Genomic DNA, 17586 nt, shown 5'->3' with positions numbered 1-17586 from the left:
GAACAGATTAGCTTTCCAGAATCAGAGGAGTTTGGCATGCTTCAGTAATGATGAGGCAGATCCCGTCAAATTGCCTGCTGCCAATATGTTGTATATGTACATACGCATATGAATTATTAACACCGAAACCTAAAGACAGGCATCGGCAAAAGACTACAACAAAAAGAAAGGTGAGCTCCAACACCTAAAAATGATTTTGTCACCAACACTAAAATGCATTATCAAATAATGTGCTATGGCTGTAAAAGTCACATAATAGCCTACTCCTCTCACATTATTTCCTGGAAGTGAAGGCAACATGACCACCTGTAAGTGTCTCACATGGGGGAGACATGAGACTTCTCCCACCTCCACCACCACCACCACACACTTACTCCATCACCTTCAATAGCTTTATCTGTGATTTTCACAAGTGAGGTGTTCAAATCCATGTCGGATTCACCCATAGATGCCTCAGTGTCTAAATTAGGATGCAATATGTTAACGTTTTGCACTGTTGTATATTGTTATTAATTAGAGACCAGTATAACATAACATATAGACCTTTGAGGACACAGACATGTCCTCATATAGTTTTTTGTTTTGTTTCTTGGTATAATAACTTAAGTTAATCACAAAAATAACATTTTTGTTGATGTAGGCATGAGTGTGTGTGACAATTTAAATGTGAGTATACCATCGGCATAAAATAAATAAATACATTTTTGTTTTCCATCTTAACAATGCTACTAATGAGACTGCATATGTGACACCGGTTTAGGATGATGAATTTCTTTTTCAATTTGTTGATTTTCTTTAATTCAACAGAAAGAAAGAGAACATGCCACAACAAAGTTTTAAGAACATACCCAAAAGACAGAAACAACAATAGAATTTTTTTTTGGTTGCATCTTAAAAAAAAGGATGGGGCATCTGTATTTTCTTTTTAAAAACCTGGCCACAGCCCCGTAGGCCCTAAGATGTAAATAATCTTTATAAACTGCAATTGAATAAAAAAGAAGCAGACAAAAGAATAGTTAATAATTAAAATAATGTTTTAAAAAAGAGTATAACAAAAACAGAGGTAGGTACATTATATATAAACATGAAAACAAAGTTCAGTTTCACAGGGAAATTAGTTATATTGCACTGTGTAACCTGAGGTGTAACGTTCAAGGACATTTGAAATAATATGTCTTGACGTTTTTCCAAATATTGTTTTGTTCTTTAAAGTCAAAATATCAAAGCACACTACATCATCGGACACAATAAAAGCTGCATCCCGCCTCTCCGCCTCAACAGCGCCCCCTGCGTCACCGTTCGGCCCCTGCAGCGCGCGCAAGGCGGTGCGGGGTGGACGCATACGTGCACGCACGCGAGCGAGCGAGCAACAGATCCCGGCGCATGCGCACTTCATTGTTTTGACTGAAAATGCCGTCGGTTTCGAAAACGGCGGCCAACGCGTCTCCTCAAACCGAGAAACCGACCCACTATACGTGAGTAAAGCCTCCGCGCGGCGGCAGACACGGCACAAGCCGCTCGCTGTCGAGAAAAACCCCCACAAAGAGCCGCGTCGGCGGCCTCGCGCGCTTTGCAATTCGCCGCGTTCCATAACTCTCGCGCGCGTGTGTGTGTGTGTGTGTGTTGAAAACATGGTGCTTTTCCTGGCTTTGTGACTCCTAACACAGCGAAAACACTGCGACCGCACGCGAACCACACCAGCCCCCGACGCGGGGGGGGGGAAGCACGGCCGCTGGCCGCGCCACTCACTCGCTGTCGGGGGGCGTTGTTGACAAGTGTTGCGCGGAGTTTGTTTGTCGAGCGAAAGCGCCGTTGAACGTTGCGCCGTCAACTCGCGCTGCTGGGGAAAAAAAACTGAAAAACAAAAAAAACCAGATTAGCCAGGAACTCGCTAACCAGTCCGCTCGTAAAGAGCCTCGGCCTTATTTTGAGTTCCCCCTTCGCTACGCACATATCTGGACGTACGCTCACGTGCTCCTAACGGGCGCTACGTCGAAAAACCTGCGTAGTCTCCTCCGTGGATAGCGAGCTAACGTTCGTGACCCAAAAAATGCAGAGAAGCCCCGCAGCGCGAACTTCCGTCTTTGCCTTCGTCTGCCCATCGCTCCACACTAACGTGTCGCCTTCCCCCCCGCCCCCTTTCCCCCCCAGCAGATACTTGAAGGAGTTCAGGACGGAGCAGTGTCCGTTGTTCCTCCAGCACAAGTGCACGCAGCACCGGCCCTTCACGTGCTTCCACTGGCACTTTCTCAACCAGCGGCGGCGGCGACCCATCCGCAGGAGGGACGGCACGTTCAACTACAGCCCCGACGTGTACTGCACGAAGTACGACGAGACCACCGGCATCTGCCCCGATGGAGACGAGTGAGTCTCCCGCAGCCTCTCGGGGGGGGGGGGGGGGGGGGGGGGGGGGGGGGGGTCAGTGAGTCGTGACGCAGAGCTGCTGACAGAAGGCTGCTCACACCCCCTGACAAGTTTACTATAACAATACCCTTTTTTTAATATTGCACGCAGCTCATCAGGATAGTGGTGGATGGGTGGTTCGACCTGAAATGGCTTTTGGTCTGTTTTGATTTGGAGGGGAAATGTGTGGTTTCTTTGTGAGTGTTGTTGTACTTTAGTTTTACAGAGATGAAACTAGAAGCCAGGCCAATATGGATTTTGGGCAGCTGATGATGACACGCGTGATATTAGGGCGCAAACAAATTCCAACACTGATAATGTCTGTTAAAAACATATTTGGCAGTGATTCCTAAGATGTCACTATCAAACCCTTACAACAAAGTGTACAGACATTGAGGATTGATATTTTTTCACTTTAGTCATAAGCTTAATCAGTAACCACCATAAGTAAAAAGAAACACACAAATGCCAATATATAGAACTTAAATGAAGCTAACAAACTTTCAATTTTTTTTTACACATATTAAACAGAAATGCTCAACTTTTCTGCATTGTTTGTTCTGTAAAACAAAAGTTTTCATATCAGTGCATAATGGGAAACATAAGCGCTGTGATGTTATTGGCCAACTGATATATCGGTCGGGCTCCGGATAAAAAACATTGCACTTTTTCATTGTGTTAATATGTATTACCATCAAAGAGCATCTGTTGTGAGATAGATGAGGTTTGCAGGACATTGAGAAAACCTCCGGGTTTTGCTTTTAATTATTTTTTTACCACCCGCTTTTTGTGGCAAGCAAACTCTGTTTCATGCCACATGTTTAAGGGCTGCAACTAATGATTAATGTCATTATTGTTGATTTGTCTCCCCACTATTTTGTTTATAAAATGAACATGAGATAAAAACTGTCCCGTTATAATTTCAATCATCCCTTTTGAAACGTATTCAAATGTTTTGTCTTGTCCAGGCAACAGTGCAAGCAGTTGAGGATTGGCATAAATCGCATAACCTGTGAAATCTTCACATTCGTGTGGTCAGAACTAGCCAATATTAGTCATTAATTGTTTAAAACAGCTAAATATAGACATAAGATTATCCAAATACACAAATAACATTCCTCTGTCAACCAGCTAATTGCTGTATCTCTCTATATATGTGCAAATTAGCTCAGGTCATAAACTGTCACTCAGGATATCAAAGCCAAATTTTTGAGAGCTTGTTATTTGAATATGGCCACCAACAATGGGTTGTGTGTTTGTTGTAATCCAATTTTATTGCACACTGCCGAGTGATTCTGTTATTTTACCCTTACTTATTTATTCACAGAGGAAAATAAGTATTTATTGGTGGTAGTTGCATGGTAAGCAGTATTTATCCCTCAGTTCCCGTCTGAAGTGGGACGTTGCAGCTTTTTTTGGCAGCACATTACATTCTCTATGTGGAGTATGCATCAACTTTAACGTCTCACCCTTTAGTTGGCAAGACCGCAACCAATTTCCCTTTGAGATTGGCCAAGTGACAGGTCGGATCTGCCCTCCAGCATTCTGTTCATGAGTGCTACAGTTTTCAGCTTGTTGTAATGTTGTATTTTATGCAACATTTTCTAATTGAGCTTCACTTAAAAAAAAAAAAAAAAAAGCATTTCCCCATTTTTTTCAATATATGAGCAGACAGCCTCAACAGTTTTGTGCGTAGCATTTTTTAAAACTCTTGTCATGACAGGAAAATAAGATTTTGTGAACGGCTAGGAGCTTTGGGGAGTCAAGCGTTTTCATAACTATTGATTAACTGTCTACAAAGGCTTGATGGCATCCCCCCTTTAATATAAAGATTGTAGCCCCTCTGTGTGTGCAGCAGTTAATTGATCCCCACATAGAAATAAAGAAAGAAAGAAATAACAATCCTTACAATTCCTCCTCTGCCAATGGAAACTATATCTGTATGACCTTATGTGTTGCTATAGCAACTGTTGCTACTCAACAAAGGGAAAATTTGCTTTATTCAGAAGCCTTATTGGTGAAACATTTTTCGAGGCATTGCTGGCGTTTCAGCCCTGCAATCACAATTGAATATTAAAAATGTGTGCAACTAGGAATCAGCCCATTTTAATGCAGTTTGTTGAAACCTTTCATGTCAGTGCAGTGTTCTCCTGTTTGTATGAGCCCATATCATCTTGTCATATGAAACATTTGATGCGATGCCAAAATCCTTTTGTCACATAGGCTGAAATATTTCAAAGCTGTGTTCTTGCTTCCTCAGCTGTCCATATTTGCACCGGACCACTGGTGACACAGAGCGCAAGTACCATCTACGCTATTACAAGACGGGCACTTGTATCCACGAGACGGATGCTCGGGGGCATTGTGTGAAGAATGGCCTCCACTGTGCTTTTGCTCACGGGCCACATGATCTCCGACCTCCGGTCTATGATATCAGGTGACGTACACAGCGAAAAGTTGTCTCTCTTTTCTCCCTGCCAAACTTTCACTCACAAGCCTCACAATGGAGTGAATCGATCAGCCAATTTAGACATAATGTAAACAGATAATGGGATTGCAGGGGGTGTAATGGGTTGCCAGGGTCACTATTTGGTTTGTACCTTGGTTTTTAAGGCTAGGATGCAAAAATTAAATATACAAACACCTGCTAGTAAAAACAAAGAAATTCTGGAGCAAATTGTTCAGTGCAATGAAAATTCAGGAGTTAAATTGATAAATTATTATCATTTAGATTTTATTTCCTGGTGTGTGAGATATATCGTCACGAATGTTAACCCGACCTATAACTAATGTTTAGAAACAGAATGTTTCAGATAGTCAAGTATAAGGCGTCTTGTGCTTTGTATTTATCACCTTAGTATTTAGATATTGAGATATCTATATATTTTATGTTTTAGACAACAAGCATCCAAGGTTTAGGGCATTGAACCGATGTCTTCTTGTTTCTGCTGCACAAGGAATAACAAAATTAAATTCATTGTTCTTCATGCAGAGAAATTCAAGCACAAGAGGCCCTTCAAAATGGACAGCTGGGATCTGGGGAAGGCATCCCTGATTTGCAACCTGGTGTATTAGCCAGCCAGGCAATGATTGAGAAAACGCTGACCGAAGACCCTCGGTGGCAAGGTGAGATCTTCAAATGGTGATGGTTTCATTCAGGGCCAAACCAACCACATGTTATCATATGGGAGTAAATCGTTTATGTTCTGCTAAATGAAATGAAAATCGGCGTTAACATTTTTGCGCTGTGTGCTTTTATTGCAGATACCAACTTCGTTTTAGCCAATTATAAAACAGATCAGTGCACAAAGCCCCCAAGACTATGCAGACAGGGTTATGCTTGCCCCCACTACCACAACAGTAGAGACCGAAGACGAAATCCACGAAAGTTCAAATACAGGTGAGATGCGACTCCGCTTACTTTGCAATAACAAATTGTATCAAGTTCTCTAACAGCAGGGTGTTAATAGTTCTGGTCCTGTGCGCAACGTGGCAGGTCAACTCCTTGCCCAAACGTGAAACATGGGGATGAATGGGGCGAGCCCTCGAAGTGCGACAGTGGAGACAGTTGCCAGTATTGTCACTCTCGCACCGAACAGCAGTTTCACCCAGAGGTGAGTGACGGATGTCACATTCACCATTGCTTATTATAAAAGTTCCAATATTATATTTTAATTTTCGCTGAGGGAACTGTATTGTATTTGAGGTTTCACTGATGTAACCCAGTGGTCAATTCTTTTTTTTTTACCATGAGCAGGCTTCATTCTGTATCTCAATGGATCGTGGTTTGTTTTTGTTTTTTCTCCCAAGATCTACAAATCTACCAAATGCAATGATATGCGACAAACTGGATACTGCCCCAGGGGACCTTTTTGTGCATTCGCACATGTGGAAAGTAAGAAAAAGTCTACTGTTGCATTTAAAAAAAAAAAAAATTTAGTTGATTTATTGAAACATGATAGGAAAGATAAAGCTAAAGCCGATTCACATATCATACTAAAGAAATTCACTTTCCTTTTTTTCATTCATTCATATCATTTTGATTAGAGGCATTTAATCTACAACACAAATAAATACTAACTTGCACGCTAATACTTGCTTTTTACTGGAAACTGTTTGTGGTGTTAAATGTACAAACTGTTTGGTAACATTTGTCACTTTTTTGAGTTTCTCATTGATTTCATCACAGCCATAAGAAACGTTGATGTCAGTGGATATTGGCTGTTACAGACCACAGTTTGATATTCATCCTTCTTTAAAAAAAAACTCCCAGGAATTCCCTCCACAGAGGAGACCATGAGCTCACTACTCACAGCGATGCAGTCGAGTTCACAGTCCCAGCTCGGCTGTCCGCAGTATCCGGAGTGTCCAGTCAGCGAGTGGAACAGTGGAGGAAGCTCCACCACCAGCGCAACCAGTAGCAACGGACAAGTAGGAAGTGTAAGTTTCCTCTGTTGTTACAGCAGGCCCCTCAGTCGGTCAATTCTCAGAATCGATTTAAGTGCTGGTGTTCAAGAGGAGACACAGTTCTTACTGTTTTAAGGAAATGTCCAAACCAGAAATCAGCTGAATAACAATTGAGCTGATGCAAACTAGCCTTTTACTTGTCAACATATTGTTGACCACAGTCTCATTTTTTTCTGTAGGCATGTTGAGTCATCATTACCATTTTCTTTTACCGTTTTACATTTCATTAACACATTATTTTAAAAGAACAGATGCAACTTCTCATTGAAAGCGGTCATCATTTATTGTTAGTCCTATCTCAGCAGCCATCACCTTCATAGCCCGTTCATGATATATGGTTTAATTTAATTTTTATTGTTTTGACCATTGCTTTTTATTAAGATCATGTGGGTTTCTCTTTCTCAGGTGTCATGTTCTAATAGCGGCACTGTAACGCCAAGCTCGGGAAGCTACAGTTTGTTATCCCCAGTGGGATCCATCAACAGGCGCAAATCCTTAACACACAATAGTTTATGTTCAGAGTCCACCACGTCCAGTATCTCACCTCTGACGTCAAAATATCCTAGAGCTCTGGGCTTTGAACGTGAGGACCAGGTACACATACTGCTTTCTACAGCTTCAGGACCAATGCAACACACTGACAGCGTAGGGCCTGACACTCATTGTATCATTGTCACTTACAAAAAAAAAATAGTTTTATTAATTTTTCCTTCATTATTTGCCTTACATTTTAGTTTCATCACTGAGTCAATGTCCCATGAATTGTTCTGAGGTCTAACAGTGCGTTCACACCAAAAACAAAGCAAGTTTTTTGCGTCACATTACTGTCGCAAGTTTGGCCTAACGAATATTCGCCCATTTACTTTGTAATGGACGTCAGTGACATCGGGAGAATCTCAACGCCAATTGGCTTTCGCTAAGTTCAAATATTTCAACCCGAGCGAGTGAAGCAAATTTCACTTCTTTTTATTGTTATCGGTATTGTGTCATTCGCTTTGTCAGTCATTGCATTTACTTTGTATGTAAACTCATTGTGCAAAAAATTTGCTTCCCATTTGGTGTGAGCACACCATTGGTCTTAAGAAAACATGTATTGATTTGATACCTGTTAAATAATGCAGATTGAGTGTGTGTAGAATTGGTGTGATGACTGCGGTGGTGAGAAAATTCTTGAAATATGCACCCTATCAAGGATTTATAAAGTATTAAGTAGTTAATACCAGGGTGATTTGTCTTGGGAAAAATGTTTTGAAAAGTCTGCTGAATATATTTAGAATCAGTTTTTTTTTTCCAGTCTTACCAGCAGACGACCTAAAAGTATTTTCACACTCACACAGACCCAGGAGTATTTGTTGCTCTGCAGTAAAAATTCCTTAGTTTGCTTTCACCGCATTCTGATGTTGTAATTAGAGCAAGATGCCGCCCACTCATAGTAAAATGTTCAGGACATACTGTAATCAAAGGCAATATGTTCGTAAGGGTTCCAAGAGGCATCAGTTTACACACCTCTGATGCTGATTGGATGTAATTCAGCAGACTGTTACCACATAAATAATCACAACAACAAGAGCAGTTTTTAATGAGTGAGTCACAGCTAGATCCTTGTGGGAAAGTGAAAATGCCTTCAAGTGATTTTAACTTGATGTTGAATTTCCATTAATGTCTCTGTAATGTGCTGTTTTGTTGTTTTTTTAATCATTTTTTTAGATTAAGAACAAGGGGCAGGTGGACCACAAATTGATGGACCAAGAAAAACAGGTTTGTGTTTTAATGGGTTTCTTTATGATGATATTATGTCATTTAAAAAAACTATTTATTTAGTTCGAACACCTACATGATAATTGACAACAAACACCTTCTGTTCTCCCATTTTCAGACACACAATACTGTATTCTCTGCGGTGAACCCCTTGGCATCAAGCTTCACCTCCAGCATAACGTCCAGCTTGGCCTCCAGTATTGGCTCAGACAGCTCTTCACCCACCACCTTATCAACCATGAATGCAAAAGCCACTCCTTTCTATCCAGGGAGCAACACGGTGGAGTCCGTCATCGGTAAGTGCACGTAAAAACCGATGCTAAGCCGGTTGGGCTGACTCGATCCCACTCTGGTTTTTGTCAATTGTCAGTCAGATGTGTTTTTGTTTTCCCTCAGGATCTGCGCTGGATCTCAACTTCAGTGACATTAATGTCGCGTCTCTCGATAAGGAGTTCGAGGAGCAAGACAACAGTGTCGGGATGGCGAGTAAGGACCCCAAGTTTGTCAGAGCACCTTCAGTGCGACCGTTCAATCACAAACAGTCTCATTATGAGGTGATTGTAAATTATTTTGAAAGCATCATCAGTATTTTCTCCCTGCAGATCAAAGGGTACTCGTCGGATCAGCTCCTGTTAACATTCCCGGCTCCCTGGCACGATCGTCCTCGTTTAATTCTTCGTCATCCCTCTCCACCTCCCCGCTGAGCTCCTTTTCCCAGTCCCTGTCGCAGTCCCTCCTGTCCGCGGGGGCATCGCAGCAGAATCAACATTCAAACATGTTGGCCAAACAAGAGCATGGCCTCCTGGGAACGCCAACCTCCTCCTCCCAGAACTCTTTGGGTAAGCCGATAGCATCAGACGTCTCACTTCAAGTGAGAAGGAAAGAATGTGGCTTCAGATGTTAATCTCCGAGACTTTCTAGCCATATTGCATAACTTCTCCGTTTAATAATATTCACTTTTTTAGTTGAAGTATTGACCATAGCTAACCGTTAACTTTTATGCTCCGCTCTTGTGACATCACTCACCCAGGCTTAAATGGAGGAGCCAGCAACATTTGGGACTTTGTCAGTGGCAGCTTCTCCCCGAGTCCGTCTCCAGTTTTCAGCAGCCTAACCTCCACGACCAGCGGCGCCGATCTGACCCGCCTCTTCAGAGAGCTGGACGATGCCAAGAGGAAGATCAAACAATGGGAGGAGGCCTGGCATCAAGTCAAACAAGTCAGTGTTTTGAACGAACTCCGGTTGCAAATACACGTCGTAAGCTATTTTCAGACACGAACTCTGGGAAATGCTGCGGAAAGCAGCAAAAGCATTTTGTTTACAGTCATCAACACGCCCATGTTTTTTTATGAAGATTTTCCAGCTGTATTCTAATATGGGCTCACATGGACATTTTCCAGAAATTTTACTAGGGGGGTTGGCAGGAAAGGTTCCAGAAAATGTCAGGAGCACCATTTGCAAACATTTGCGTTCCCAGAATACAGCATCTCTGGAAAATTTCAGGAAAACTTTTGTGCATGTCTGAAAAAAGACTGATTAACCTTTTCCTCGAAAGCGTGATTTGTTTTTCCTAATCTTAAGGCCTATTCACTTTGTTCCAGGCCTGCGAAGCGTGCCAGAAAGAAGCCCGCGAAGCAAAGGAACAAGCGAAAGCGGCCGAGGCGGAACGGCAGTTGGCGGAACAGAAATGGGAGGAAACGGAGCGCAAGCTGAAAGAGCTCCAAGGGGACTTTGATGTGCTCTGTCGCAGCCCCGGGGCGCCTCTCCTGCGTAGCTACGGCGAGCTGGAGCAGCTCCCCTTGTCAAAGCTTCACTCCCTCCAGAGTCAGCTGCGTAATGACCTAGACCTTATAGACGGGGTAAGAAAGACTAGATCGTACAACGCATTTCATTTGTAGCACCTCCATAGTTTTTAAAAATGGTCTCTCTCAAACCGCCATTCAAATCTAGGTTTTGCCATCAAGCATGCTTATTTGATAAGTCTGCATGAACTGTACTTTCCCTAAGTTGCGGCTGATATTCGCTCTTTTCTTCCCCCCAACAGGTAATATATCAGCTTCAGTCAAAGAAATGTATAGTTTGCCAAAAGCATGATCGTTGCATTGTCCTGCAGCCTTGCCAACATTATGTACTATGTGAGAACTGTGCGCCTAGTAAAACAGAATGTCCCTACTGTAGAACGAAAATACTGAAGTGGTGATATACAACTACTGGAGGTACTATTTAAAAAGAATTAGCCCTTTTGAAAAACTACTAATAGATATTACAGTACACTTTCTAAATAGCAATTTCTGTTTCATACAGTGATTTAATTCATTTAGAAACAACAATGATGTTTGACTGACGTAACAAATGGTATTTGAGATCAGATCCTTTACAGGGTAATTCAATCGGTGTAGCCTTTTGCTCATTTTATGTGACGACCAGTTAGCGTTCTCTTTCGGAAACCCATGCACTCGAATGAGAAAATTAAATTACCTTGCAGTGCCCTTTCTCAAATCCTCTGTCATGACATAGACACTCTAAAGGACAAAAATCTTGAGCCCAGATTGTTTTACATTTGGTTTCCACTGTACTATAAATACATTTTGACCAAACACAAAACACATTGCTGACCTGACATGCTCTTAAAGTGAATTACTAATAAATAAAATGCAAACAGGACCAATACACTTAAACGCTTAATACAAAAATGCATTGATGATTGTGAGTTTGTACTTCTGGTGTCTTGTTGTTTATAGATTGTTAATGCACTTAAAACACTTTCAGACAAATCCAGTGCAAATGTGTATGAAGCCAATAAAAGGTTTTAATAAATATGTTCAATACAGATTCTTTGAAAACTTAGATTTTACATGAAAATGGATATAGCAGAGTTTTAAAATGCATATTTAAAAAAATATATACATATCTGACTGTCACATGTTGGAATATCTTAAGTTCATTCTGAGAGGAAAAAGTTACAAATTCCTAATTCAATTTTTGTCCTCTGTGGGTCAATGGATCAGATTTGACAGAATCGCAGATAAAAACAATTGCCATGATAACTGGTCCAATTTCAGGTTAGGATCTCGACTGCAAGGAAATCATAATGTAAATAATAGAAACTTTCTGAAAGGAAACAGTGAGTTCACTGGTAAGCTAGTCCGGTGATGTTCTGCATTAAATGGAAAAACCCCAAAATAAAAACTAACAGTTGTCTAACAGTAGAGACTTGATATGCAGATTTGTAAAGTGTAATCAGTGCTGAACAAAGACCCTTGTCTATGAATCAGCAGCAGTGACTTAGATCAATAACCAAGTAAACAGCAACTCGTGCTCGTCCTATTTTAAGCAAAGCCGCGTTTTGTTAGACCCCTAATTTTTCATGAACATTTGAAGGGGCAGTAAGCGATTTCGGAGAGAGCTCGTATCGCTATATTGTTGTTGTTTTTTGGACACTCGCACAGAACCAACAGCTCGCGGACTGCGAGGAAATATTCGCAGATTTTTTTTTGCAAAACATATATTGCTTTAGAATCGCTCACTGCCCCTTGAATGCGACCAGTCAAACATCATTATTTCTGACCAACTTTCTGAAGAAGTTTGATTTCTTATTAAAAGCACTTTGTTGACCTGGGACTTTATTAAAGGGTATATAGAATTTTTGCTTTAAGCTGCTTTGTAGGTTTTTCGTGTCTTTTTTGTTTGTTTGTTTGTTTTATACTTTTTTTCTATATAAGCTAATGTCTGAAGCAACGTCTGCGTGTGTACTGTGAAACATCATTTGAATATTTCATGTTTCCTATTGTTATATCATGGCATGGTTCTACATATTACTAAGATTTCGTAGGAAAAAAGTACTTAATAGTTTCTACTTTTCATAGTTAGATTTATAAAAAAAAAATCAATCAAATAAGTGCAAATTTAAAAATGCATTTCTAGGCATAACCAGCAGCTGTAATATCAATAAGGCACAATGCTACATGTTAAGGCTGTTATTCAATCAGTTAGTTTTGTTTTGTAGACATATATATATATATATATATATATATATATATATATATATATATATATATACATACATATATATACATATATATATACATATATATACATATATATATATATATATATATATATATATATATTTAGCCTAGCTGTTAGAGAAGCATGTATTGTAATTGCTAAAAGCCTGAGATGAAGATTTTTGTAGGAATCTAGCCTCTCGACTTTGTCTAGAACATATCGGCCTCTAACTCTAAAGTGCCTTGCCTCGGTTGAAAAAGGAAAATGTATCGAATTTTCAGAGCAAACGCAAGTCAGTTGAAGCTTGTGCGCAGGTTTCTACAAAATTTGTCGTTTAACATTTGCAGAAGCAGTGAAATGTGTATGACTATATGTGTATGTATATATATATGTATACATATAAACATACGCCAGTGTAATTGGCCAATCCCAAATAATTGAGAACAAACGTTGTCAGTACCGGTGTCCTGACTTCAATTTAAAATATATATATATATATATCAACTTGCCTTCCTTCTCCCTCCCTCGCTCCCTCCTTGCCCCCCACTCATTCCTAGGTCGTGGTGCTCTTTCGATGCAGCTTCAGTCTTTTTGAAATTAGGTTTTTTCAATTTAAAGTTTTTGGGAGTATGCAAACGTAGAACACGTGACATTGTATTGCAACACATACAAAATGCTTGTTAAACCTGTCGGGTAACTTGCATTTAGATTTACTGTAATAATTCTGCAGCGAATGAAGAATTCTGTCGTTGACGTGTAAGTTTTGATTTTTTGCATATAGGATTTGTGCTTAGGTTCGTCTAATTGAAATGACCTTCTACTGTGTTTAGAAAAAAAATCTTTTTATTCTTGCTTTAAATTCAATAGAAAATCATTTATTTCCAGGTACACCTTTTGCTACTTATGAATATGGGAAAAATACATTGTTTACATTAACATAAATGAAAATTTAAGCAACTCAGAGGAAAAATTGTCGAGAGAAAGGTTATGGTATTTTAGCATTTTCATGATAATATTTCAGCATAAAAAGGCAGGCTAAACACTTCTGGTATTGCATGTTATGCGATATATTAACCAGCTACAAAAAGAAAAAGTAAAAAAAAAGTCTGCACTGTGTCACACTGCCATAATATTTGTAATGACTTATTTTTAGTGTAGTAAAAAGGCTTAATAAGTTATGTGAGCTTCGCTGCTACTGGAAAAGGTATTAATGTAATTTTCTAGTTACACATCTAGATGTTTGAATGTTATTGTGCATCAACAGGTCAGATTTCAGAAACTATAAAAATAATCTGTCTTCTGCATTTAATTGACTCAAACCTTATTAGATTTAAATTTGTTCCCATTTGTAAAATCCATTTAAGTCAAAGTTTCAGTTCTTTTTTAAATGACTTAGAATGATGTCACATACCTCTACTCTACTGTAGATTGTCCCTTTTTTTGTTTTTTAATTGATTGATGGTAAATGTATTTTTGTTGGATTTGTCCCCTGCATACACTGGTGTACGGTGCAGCTCATTTCACAGGGTCCCCTCTGGTCTTTTTTGTTTTAACCTGTGAATTCGACTAAATTAATGATGTCTTGTGTGAAAAATCCAAAAATGAACCAAAGTGGTGTTCGAGTAGCTGTCCAAAAAGGGAAAAAAAGTCCTTGAAACAGAATTTCAAATAATTGCTATGGAATTGGTGGTTGTGAACAAGTTTTTTTTTTTTAAAAGGCAGGTCAGAGCACCGAGATTATGCAGATGAAAATGAGTGTCGTATTGAGAGTGGCAGGGATTCTGTATTTTTGCTTTAATATTTCATTCAGTAGGACAGAATATCCTCTTGCCAATGGGTTTTACTTACAACATTAATGGATTTAAAGCCCAATTTTGCAGTTTTTACCAAAGACCTTTACTATCGTTATTTCATTATTTTTTTCTTACTACATTACATCGTTACTTTTATTTCAGTAAGAAACCTAAAATTAGATTTTTTTTTATCACCTAGTACCTTAAATAGATGTGTGGTTCCTTAACAGTAATTAATGGCATTGTTTTTCTATCTTATGTTAGCTCCAGTGAGTTGATACACACATAAGATCAAAAATGCATGGGTCAGATCCTCACAAACATGTGTATTATTTGTACATTTCTGTTTTTGTGTTGAGTATACATCGACGTTTATGGCAGACTTGTGCAACAGCGGCTCGCACACATTGCTGACCTGAAGCGGGGACTCGGTGTTCGTTTAATCGTTGTCTACAGTGAAGGAATGTCGAAGGGGTGAATGACATTTGTGCTTCTGAAGTGGCCATACGAGCTTCAGTACTGCACCGTTCTGAAGTTCAATCTGTCTGACTTTGCTTAACTAGATAATCTCAATCACTTTTGGAAGTTGACGTTTATGCATTATACGGTGTTATGATAGGCCCGACTGTAAGGTGCTTTCTTTTTACCTGACTTATTTTCTTCTTTTTTTTTTCCATTGCTGAAAATTGTGGTCCAATTTGTTTTTGTTTTTTTGGAGAGTTTATGATTGTGGAAAAGTCATCAATGGCAGATACAGACATAATTAAATTTGAATGAATTGTTCTCATGAAAATATGTTGTTGGCCCCTTGATCTCTTAAAGTGGTCTACTTACCCCAAATCAAGTTTTCCAAAAGAAAAAGAAACTAAACATCCACTTGGTTTAGCACAGCTTACACTTCTTTGCATTGTTCAGATTCGTTAAATTTATGTCCAAAGGACCAATTACACTTTGAAGTACATCTGTGCCTTTTTCAATAATCACACAATGTCAATTGGTAACGAGAACATTTCTCTGAGACGCCATTTTGTTCTCGCTCAGATGATAAAACACAACATGTTCGATTGGAATCAAAATTTCAGTGCCTTACAACGTTTTTTTGTGGACCACATTGTGATTGCTAAGTGATCTTCTGCATTCGGGCCACTTTAATTGACTGATAATTCTCTATCTCAGTCTGTATTTGCCATAAGATTTAAGAAAATGTAGCAATACATAACCACTGAGTACAACGTTTTGATATCAATTAGCTATTTGGCACCAAAAAACCCCAACTCAATTGTTAGTGAGAAAAGCACCAAATAGGAAGAATCTTGTAAATGAACTGTAATAGATGTATCATTATGCTCTGCGTTGGAATAGTTGAATCTATTTTGCATTATTGTTAGTTGTTGTTGTCGTCTTTTTTTCTTTCTTTTTTAATACTTACGAAAATGGAGCCTGAAGATTTATGCAATCTTGTACATGTATATGAGTTTGATGTTATGAAGCTGTTCAAATTAAGGAAAATACTAAATGATCTGACTGTGGAACCAGTCGTTCCATATACGTTTCAGATAATTTCATTAGAAATGTTATTTTAACTTTTGAAGCCCTGAAATATTGAATGTATTGTTCTAAATTAGATATTCAATGAGTGGGTTACTGGATATTACGGAGCACAGTTAATTCATTATGATGTAGCATCTAGTTGTGAACTGCTATTCAATAAAATTTATTAGAACTAAAACGAATGCAAGTTTTCTATCTGTCAGCACAATGAGGAAATATAAGGAAAGAAATGTATTTTTCTCAGGGCGATGCGGTGATTTATTAGAAAAATGTGTTATATGCGAGGAAACTGCATTTCATGGGTTTATTAATGTCAGTGGGTTTAGACATAATTTATAGATAGATTAAGAAATAAGTCCCTTATTTTGTGACAAAGCTATATGAATATGTAGGAAATTCTCTACTGAAAATCGTAGAAATGATTCTGTTGGTATATTGATTTTTTTGTGTGTGTTGTGAACACAAAAATCGGTGCAAGTCTTATAGAATACTAGATTTTTCTTTTGTACATTAAGGATTGTCTACTGCATACTTTCTGTAGTGTATTACTAGTTTGTTAACACTTGTTAAATCTGTTACACTACAGTTATGCAATGGTTTACAGAGTTCACAGAATTATTTTTATCATCTTGAAAATTAAAATAATTTTTCATCCAAAGCGTGTGAATACTTTTTGTCTCAAAACCAGATGAGGGGGAAAGGGTGAGCATGTATTTGCTTTATGATGGCATGAAGAAATTAGATTAACTGAAAGTGGAACAATAGACATTATTTAAAAAAGTATTTTTCAGAGCAGACACCTTCTGATGCTGATTATTTTTTGGATAACGTGAATTCCATGGCACAATGGCCAGTGTCTCTGCAATATGTCATATTCCTCTGCTCGTTACCGAGTGCGCTCATCCTCCCTGCCACCAGATGGCAGCCTGACCTCGGCAGCCGTTCCCAGCATCTCCAGCTGGGATGGCACCTGTCAAAGCCCGTGGGGCATTCAAGGCTATCAGCAGACAGGTTGTCTGCCAGATAGGACTGTGTATCAGGGACCCTGGTACCAGTAGACGAGCCAAACAGGACATCAGTTTCCCGCACCTTTTTTTTACGAAGGTTACCTGGAACTGAGTCATATTTCAATAACCTTTTCCAGAACGGTCGCTGCCAAAGTCCCAATAAATGATTGAATAATTCAAAGGGAGCCATTAATAAATGATTGAACCATGCACTGTTAAATGCTTTGACTTTAACGTTAAGACTTTAACGTAGCGCAGTAGTCATGAAGATGCTAATGTTACCAGAATAGAGGCCATAGCCTAGAAGATCTTCAGTTTACCACGATACATCTGGTTTTGTTTTTTTAAAGAAGATAATTTATTTCCGTGCAAATAAAACCAAACAAGTAATCCAATCCTCCATTTGGGCCTGATGCATTTGGAGTTTCCTGGGTCACAGGGGCTAAAGGGTCCGAGTATCCGAAAGGGGAAACACAGAACATCTGTCTTTTATCAGGTACAAGTACAGAAACATTTCAGCATTGTGACACTTATCTGGCATATTACAACTTACAAATGAAAATGATGTTCTGTGTTGTTTCCCCCTCTTGTAGAATCAC

The 17586-nt window shown here is 39.2% G+C and overlaps 1 protein-coding gene across 3 annotated transcripts; it reads left to right on the top strand.

Annotated features, from left to right (window-relative positions):
- Positions 1 to 1318: 1318 nt before the first annotated feature.
- Positions 1319 to 16638, top strand: unkl (unk like zinc finger). 3 transcript variants are annotated; one of them, XM_035614910.2, is made up of 16 exons: positions 1319 to 1475; positions 2155 to 2364; positions 4664 to 4840; positions 5396 to 5529; positions 5668 to 5803; positions 5900 to 6017; positions 6214 to 6298; positions 6677 to 6843; positions 7276 to 7464; positions 8578 to 8628; positions 8747 to 8924; positions 9025 to 9114; positions 9231 to 9467; positions 9659 to 9846; positions 10230 to 10487; positions 10673 to 16638. In XM_035614910.2, exons 1-16 carry the CDS (start codon positions 1411 to 1413, stop codon positions 10826 to 10828), a joined length of 2439 nt encoding a protein of 812 aa, XP_035470803.1. In that variant the 5' UTR covers positions 1319 to 1410; the 3' UTR covers positions 10829 to 16638. The 3 variants fall into 3 exon arrangements, with proteins under 3 accessions (XP_035470803.1, XP_035470805.1, XP_035470804.1); XM_035614912.2 differs by lacking the exon at positions 7276 to 7464; XM_035614911.1 differs by having other exon boundaries at positions 10230 to 10769.
- The last annotated feature ends 948 nt before the right edge of the window (positions 16639 to 17586 follow it).

Source organism: Scophthalmus maximus, chromosome 17 (genome assembly GCF_022379125.1).
Source record: "Scophthalmus maximus strain ysfricsl-2021 chromosome 17, ASM2237912v1, whole genome shotgun sequence".
In the NCBI taxonomy this organism is placed as follows: domain Eukaryota; kingdom Metazoa; phylum Chordata; class Actinopteri; order Pleuronectiformes; family Scophthalmidae; genus Scophthalmus; species Scophthalmus maximus.
Note: the sequence above shows the minus strand (reverse complement) of the source record. Positions and strands in the feature narration are given on the sequence as shown.

Coding starts and splice junctions, on each gene's coding strand:
- unkl (XM_035614910.2), top strand. CDS start 1,411: ATGCCGTCGGTTTCGAAAACGGCGGCCAACGCGTCTCCTCAAACCGAG. Junction 6,018..6,213: donor AACAGCAGTTTCACCCAGAG/GTGAGTGACGGA, acceptor TTTTCTCCCAAG/ATCTACAAATCTACCAAATG. Junction 6,299..6,676: donor TGCATTCGCACATGTGGAAA/GTAAGAAAAAGT, acceptor AAAAACTCCCAG/GAATTCCCTCCACAGAGGAG.